The sequence below is a fragment of the Mytilus edulis genome, chromosome 11, assembly GCF_963676685.1.
Source record: "Mytilus edulis chromosome 11, xbMytEdul2.2, whole genome shotgun sequence".
Taxonomy (NCBI): domain Eukaryota; kingdom Metazoa; phylum Mollusca; class Bivalvia; order Mytilida; family Mytilidae; genus Mytilus; species Mytilus edulis.
In genome coordinates this window covers 45,376,403-45,384,519 of record NC_092354.1, presented here as the reverse complement: position 1 = coordinate 45,384,519, position 8,117 = coordinate 45,376,403, and the positions used below count along the sequence as shown (strand labels likewise).

The window sequence follows — 8,117 nt, the reverse complement described above, 5'->3', positions numbered from 1 at the left end:
AAAAGTAGTAAATTTTAATATAAAAAAGTTGCCATTTTATGATAAAAGTGTACTAGTTCAAAGTATATTTGTATTACAATTGTCAATAATTATAAGTAAAATTGCTTGATCAAATGACCGATTTAAGGTAACTTCAAATACAATTATCAAAAATATGGTCAAATTTACAGTGAAATGTAGAAAAATATCAACAGACCGATGACAGTTTTGCTGTTACATTCTACGCAAATATCTTTAGAATATGGTAGATTAAAGGTAACAGATGAATGAATTATCCAAAAAGTAGTAAATTTTAATATAAAAAATGTTGCCATTTTATGATAAAAGTGTACTAGTTCAAAGTATATTTGTATTACAATTGTCAATAATTATAAGTAAAATTTCCTGATCAAATGACCGATTAAAGGAAACATCAAATACAATTGTCAAATTTACGGTGAAATGTAGAAAAATATTAAAATATCGATGGCAGGTTTGTTGTTCTATTCCATACAAATATCTTAAGAATATGGTCGATTCAAGGTACCATCTAAATGAATTATCGAATACGTGGTATAATTAACTGAAAATGTTGAAATTTCATAAAATAGTGTCTTTGGTTCAAAGTTTACTTCTCATAAAATTGTGAATACATATTAAATAAATTTCTTGATCGAATGACCGATTTAAGGTAACATCAAATAATATTATCAAAAATGTGGTCAAATTAACAGTGAAATGTAGAAAAAAATATCAACAGACCGATGAAAGTTTTGCTGTAACATTCTACACAAATATCTTTAGAATATGGTCGATTTAAGGGAACAGATGAATGAATTATCCAAAAAGTAGTAAATTTTAATATAAAAAAGTTGCCATTTTATGATAAAAGTGTACTAGTTCAAAGTATATTTGTATTGCAATTGTCAATAATTATAAGTAAAATTGCTTGATCAAATGACCGATTTAAGGTAACTTCAAATACAATTATCAAAAATATGGTCAAATTTACAGTGAAATGTAGAAAAATATTAAAATATCGATGGCAGGTTTGTTGTTCCATTCCATACAAATATCTTAAGAATATGGTTGATTCAAGGTACCATCTAAATGAATTATCGAATACGTGGTATAATTAACTGAAAATGTTGAAATTTCATATAATAGTGTCTTTGGTTCAAAGTTTACTTCTCATGAACTTGTCAATACATATTAAATAAATTTCTTGATCGAATGTCCGATTTAAGGTAACATCAAATAATATTATCAAAAATGTGGACAAATTAACAGTGAAATGTAGAAAAAATATCAACAGACCGATGACAGTTTTGCTGTTACATTCTACACAACTATCTTTAGAATGTGGTCGATTTAAGGTAACAGATGAATGAATTATCCAAAAAGTAGTAAATTTTAATATAAAAAAGTTGCCATTTTATGACAAAAGTGTACTAGTTCAAAGTATATTTGTATTACAATTGTCAATAATTATAAGTAAAATTTCTTGATCAAATGACCGATTTAAGGTAACTTCAAATACAATTATCAAAAGTATGGTCAAATTTACAGTGAAATGTAGAAAAATATTAAAATATCGATGGCAGGTTTGTTGTTCCATTCCATACAAATATCTTAAGAATAAGGTTGATTCAAGGTACCATCTAAATGAATTATCGAATACGTGGTATAATTAACTGAAAATGTTGAAATTTCATATAATAGTGTCTTTGGTTCAAAGTTTACTTCTCATGAACTTGTCAATACATATTAAATAAATTTCTTGATCGAATGTCCGATTTAAGGTAACATCAAATAATATTATCAAAAATGTGGACAAATTAACAGTGAAATGTAGAAAAAATATCAACAGACCGATGACAGTTTTGCTGTTACATTCTACACAACTATCTTTAGAATGTGGTCGATTTAAGGTAACAGATGAATGAATTATCCAAAAAGTAGTAAATTTTAATATAAAAAAGTTGCCATTTTATGACAAAAGTGTACTAGTTCAAAGTATATTTGTATTACAATTGTCAATAATTATAAGTAAAATTTCTTGATCAAATGACCGATTTAAGGTAACTTCAAATACAATTATCAAAAGTATGGTCAAATTTACAGTGAAATGTAGAAAAATATTAAAATATCGATGGCAGGTTTGGTGTTCAATTCCATACAATTATCCTAAGAATATGGTCGATTCAAGGTACCATATAAATGAAGTATCATTTACGTGGTACAATTTACTAAGAATGTTGAAATTTCATATAATAGTGTCTTTGGTTCAAAGTTTACTTATAAAATTGTCAATACATATTAAATAAATTTCTTGATCGAATGACCGATTTAAGGTAACATCAAATACAATTATCAAAAATGTGGTCAAATTAACAGTGAATTGTAGAAAAATATCAACAGACCGATGGCAGGTTTTGTGTTGCATTCCATACAATTATTTGTAGAATATGGTGGATTTAAGGTAACAGATGATTTATCCCAAAACTGGTAAATTTAATAAAAAAAAGTTGCAATCTCATGATAAAGGTGCATTACTTAAAAGTTTATTGGTATAACAACTGTCAATACATATCAAAAAAGATTCTTGATCAAATGTTCGATTTAAGGTAACATCAAATACAATAATAAAAAAAATTGTCAAATTTACAGTGAAATGCAGAAAAATATTAAAATATCGATGGCAGGTTTGGTGTTCAATTCCATACAATTATTCTAAGAATATGGTCGATTCAAGGTACCATCTAAATGAAGTATCAAATACGTGGTACAATTTACTAAGAATGTTAAAATTTCATATAATAGTGTCTTTGGTTCAAAGTTTACCTCTTATAAAATTGTCATAAATAAATTTCTTGATCGAATGACCGATTTAAGGTAACATCAAATACAATTATCAAAAATGTGGTCAAATTAACAGTGAATTGTAGAAAAAATATCAACAGACCGATGACAGGTTTGCTGTTACATTCTACACAAATATCTTTAGAATATGGTCGATTTAAGGTAACAGATGAATGAATTGTCCAAAAAGTGGTAAATTTTAATAACAAATACAAACAAAACATTGTCCGGGCAAAGTCGTGTTTGATAATAGTAACCCGCAAAATAAAAAAATGTAGTATCAAAACGGAAAGTGCGATTAATAATATTTCAAATATATATGCCAACAATAGTGGCGTCGAGAGGAAACGGCTTTTTGAATCATTTCATATTTTTTTTGGTAATTTTACAGACGATAGTGTATACCATTATAATATTTTTGTAGGGGATTTTAACTGTACTTTTGACAAAACAATTGATAGAAATCCCTCTCATAATCGTGATGATATTGGTACAAAGGAATTACAGATATTTGGAGAGACAGATACCCAAAAGATAAACGGTATACGTTTCAGAGAGGAAATTCAAAGTCTAGAATAGACTATATCTTTTGTGATAAAAGTCTGTCAAATTAAGTTTACAATGTTGGTATATCGCATTGTCCTTTTAGCGATCATGATCTTGTGTCATTCAAATTAAGACTTGATGAAATACAGAGAGGTTCGGGTATATGGATAATGAATATAAATACTATAAAAAGTGAAGAATTTAATAATGCATTACCTGAAAAAATGAAAAAAGTAGGTTCGAAAAAATTCAAGATTGGTGGGATGTAACAAAATCACAAATAAAAAAGTTAACAATGGAAGTAAGTAAAATATTAAACAAAAATTCTCAAAAAAGTTATATTATCAACCTTGAAAAGAAATTAGAAAAGCTTAAATTAAATAGTACTACTTCTGGGGAGGTTGAAAATGAGATATCAGAAATAGAATTACTTATTAAAAATTACTATGAGAACAAATCAGAGGCGTCTAAAATAAGGGCGCGTGTAAAATGGGCGGAAGAAGGGGAAAATCGTCGAGCTACTTCTTCAATCTCGAAAAGCAAAACGGAAAAAATAAATTATGGAGTCGAATTAAAACAGACACGGACATTTTAAATACAATATAGACGAAATACTGAATGAACAAGTTAAATTCTACTCAAATTTATTTAGCTCCGAGGGATGGAATTTGGAAAGTGCTAAAGATTTAACCAGTCACATCGAAAATAAACTAAACGATGACGACAAAAAAATACTTGACCGTGATATTACCGCGGAGGAAATAATGAAAGTTCTAAAAATTATAAAAACAAATAAATCCCCAGGGGAGGACGGGATCATATCTGAATTCTATGTAATATTTTGGAATATCATACAAGAAGAATTTTGTACGTTATTGCAAGAAATATTTAATGACAAAAATTTGTCGGATTCGCAATATAAAGGAGTTTTAACATTATTATTTAAGGGTGGGGAACGGGAAAATATACGAAATATGTTAGTGAATTTGTATAATCAGTGATTATGTAGAATCCCTGAAATTTGAATCCCTGAAATTTTCAGGGATTATGTAGAATCACTGGTTAGTTTAGGGATAACATAAAATCACTGAAAATTTCAGGGATTATGTATAATCACTAGAAATAATGTCAGGGATTATGCATAATAACTGAAATGAAGAATTAGTTTCATTTATAAAGAAAATAAATAAAATTAAATAATTTATTCTATAGAATCATATTAAAACATAATAATTCACATACATTTTAAAATGTTTAGCACAATATGTTAAAAAATTATATTAAAATGTAAAGAAAAACACTCTTGCGTCGACACATGTGCCGCGTGTGGTAGCCGTTCGTGTTGCGTTAGTAATCATCCTGTTATTTGCTCCCAATGCAACCAAATATGTCGCAGCCAAGACTGTTATGACAGACACAATACCAAAACGTCTACAAGGGACAAGGAAAACAACACGATGTGCGAAAGATTTTACATTGTAAAAACTGTCATAAGATTCTGTGTCGACAGAAACGCTTACCGGAACAACATAAATGCGATGAGTGGCAGTGTACAAATTGTTTCGAATATCAAATAGGTACACATTGGTGTTTTCATTTTCCCCTCCGGTGGATCGCTATCCTTGCCGTGGTCGGAGGGCTTGCGTGTCTCAGTGACCCCAAGAGCTATGGTAGGGTTACCAATCAAGTGGTACGCTTTCTTTTTCGCTTAATGGATACGCTCTGCTTGAGTATACTATTCTTGGAACATCTGGTGCTTTCCGCAGTGGATCTTGGGTGCTGATTTTGAGGACCAGCTACATTTTATTTGGAGCTCGTTTTCAGCATTAGCACTCGATCCCGGTTCGCCACGGAAACACAGCATCGCCCTTGTAGGCACTCCGAGGTGGGTGGATGGCAAGCATGGTGAATCTTTCTCCTTTCATATGGCACAACAAAACAAACCCTCTAAATCAGCTTTAATACATAAGAAAAGAAAATGTGATGATTCAGAGCCCTGTCGGGAAGATGACAGTTGGCCCAGATTTATTGTAATAAAAGGAACAGAAGAAAAACCAATTTCAAAAATATCGCCCTTTGTAATTCACAAACAAATTCAAAGCGTTGCTGGTACTGTTAAAAAAGTTTCAAAAATGAGATCTGGCAATTTGTTGGTTGAATGTTCCAACAAAAGTCAATCAACAAATTTACTTACAATGTCTACAATATCAAACTTTCCTGTTTCTGCCTCTCCTCATAACAGTTTGAACAGCTGTAAGGGGATCATTCGAGACAGAAGTCAATACCTTGGTGACCTTACCGTGGAAGAAATCGGTGAGGAACTTTCAAGCCAAGGTGTAACTAATGTTATTAGATTTCAAATTAAAAAGAATGGAAATATAATCAAATTAAATACTTATCTTTTGACCTTTAGAACTCCAACTCCTCCTCCATCTATTACTTTAGGTTGCTTCGGAATCAGAGTTGACATGTTTATCCCAAACCCAATTCGATGCTTTACTTGTCAAAAGTTTGGTCATGGAAGCAAACAATGTCGTGGTAAGCAGAGATGCTTCAAGTGTTCTGACGAAGGACACGAGGGAACAAACTGTCACTCTGAATCTTCTAAATGTGTAAACTGTGGTGAATCCCATTTTTCATCGTCTAGGGACTGCCCTGTTTACCTTAAAGAAAAAAATATTATTAAAATTAAAACAGAAAGAAACATTAGTTACCCAGAAGCTAAACAGATAGCTTCTGTTTCGAATGATATCCTTGTTTCAAACAGACCATCGTACGCCAGCAAAATTGTCCGCTCATTCAGTCACGAGAATACACAAACTCGCATGACTTGGCCAATTGATGCGGACAATTTTAAAATGCTGCCTGTTGAAACAGAACCTACCGATAGAATATTAATTCCAAGAAAACCAATATCTTCCAAAACCAGTACTCAGTCAACTCAATCTTCCCTTCAGAGCTCACTATCATCACCAAAAAAAAATGAGAAAAAAAAGAAAAAGAAAAAAGAAACAGTAGAAATACACAATTGGAGCGGTGAATCTGTCTGGGATCTTCCCAGTGACATAGATGATTCTTCCACCTCCAAAAGTCTTCCTTCATCTGCATCCAAGAAGGTATCTTCTTCGTCCAGTACACAGTCTACCAGAGCCCCATCTCCTCTTCGTTCTCAAGAAAAGAAGGATGTCCAAAAGAAGCCAGGAAATACATCCTCTCAGAAGTCTTCTGATTCGAGGTCGCGGGGTAGGGGTCGAGGCGGAGTAACACCAGCTGCGCGTAGTCCTGGAGATCGACGACTCTCCTCGCACAACAGATTTTCAACACTTATCATCGAAACTGAAATGGAAACTGAAAGTGTTCCGCCACCCGAAAGATCACGATCTCAGGGTGAGCGAAATAAGAATGCTGGCAAACTCGACAGCATTCGCCCTTCTTTTATTAAATAATGACAAATATAATCCAATGGAATTGCCGAGGTCTTAAAATAAATCTTCTCGAGTTAACACTTCTAGTTCAGTCTTTTTTACCTATTGCATTTTGTCTTCAAGAAACTCATCTAAAAGAAAGTGACAACGTATCTTTAAAGGGATACAACATGTATAGTACATTTTCTAAGGTAGATGAACGTGCTGCAGGCGGATCATCCATTTTTGTGAAGGACAACGTCATTCATAGCACAGTCCACCTCACAACGGATCTGCAAGCAGTTGCAATTCGTTTATCATTAGACAAAACAATTACATTATGTTCGATATATATTCCACCTAATTCAATTATCGATAAAGCAAAACTCAAAAACCTCACTGATCAATTACCCTCACCATTTATACTTATGGGCGACTTCAATGCCCACAATCCATTATGGGGTAGCAAGACTCATAATGCCAAAGGTAAGATCATTGAGGACTTTGTCTCTCAAGAAGGATTATGCATTTTTAATGATGGATCTAATACGTATCTTCATCCTGGAAACGGGTCTTATTCTTCTATTGATATCACTATATGCGATCCCTCTCTGCTTCTGGATTATTCATGGCGTGTTCATGATGATCTATGTGGAAGTGATCATTTTCCAATAGTACTTGAACATCTTTTTAATTCTGCCCAACAGAGAGTACCACGTTGGAAACTTGACAAGGCGGACTGGTCCTTGTTTGAGAATCTCTGTCGAGCGGAACTTCAGTCAAAGATGTTTGAGACTGTGCAAGATCCAATTTTAACTTTTAATACAGTTCTAACGACAATTGCTGACAGAACTATTCCTAAGACCTCGGCAAATCCAAAACATCCCAGTAAACCATGGTTTGATGACGCATGTGATCAAGCCATAGGTGACCGTAAAAAATCTGAAAGACGGTTCAATCAACAACCAACGACGGAAAACTTGAGTAATTTCCGTATTTTTCGCGCTAAGGCACGGCGGACTTGTAGGCAAGCCCGACGAACATCCTGGAAAAAATTTGTCTCGGGGATTACATCTCGCACTCCTATGACAAAAGTTTGGAATATGGTAAATAAAATTAAAGGTAAAAATTCTAAAGCCACTGTAAAACATTTGAAAGACGGCAATAATTTATTAACATCTGAAAAGGATATTGCCAACAAACTTGGTGAAACTTTTGCGAAGTCTTCTTCTTGTAACAACTATAGGGAAGACTTTAAAAAAGTTAAAAAAACAAAAAGAAAAAATTAAATTAAACTTTAAATCAAAAAATGGTGAAAATTATAAT

The 8,117-nt window shown here is 32.4% G+C and overlaps 1 protein-coding gene across 1 annotated transcript; it reads left to right on the top strand.

Moving 5' to 3' along the window:
* Positions 1 to 6,245: 6,245 nt before the first annotated feature.
* LOC139494301 (uncharacterized protein DDB_G0280579-like) lies at positions 6,246 to 6,833 on the top strand. The gene has a single exon (XM_071282468.1). The coding sequence runs from the start codon at positions 6,246 to 6,248 to the stop codon at positions 6,831 to 6,833; it is 588 nt and encodes a 195-aa protein (XP_071138569.1).
* The last annotated feature ends 1,284 nt before the right edge of the window (positions 6,834 to 8,117 follow it).

Bases quoted from the DNA above. Each gene is read 5' to 3' on its own strand.
- LOC139494301 (XM_071282468.1), top strand. From the start codon at position 6,246: ATGCTGCCTGTTGAAACAGAACCTACCGATAGAATATTAATTCCAAGA.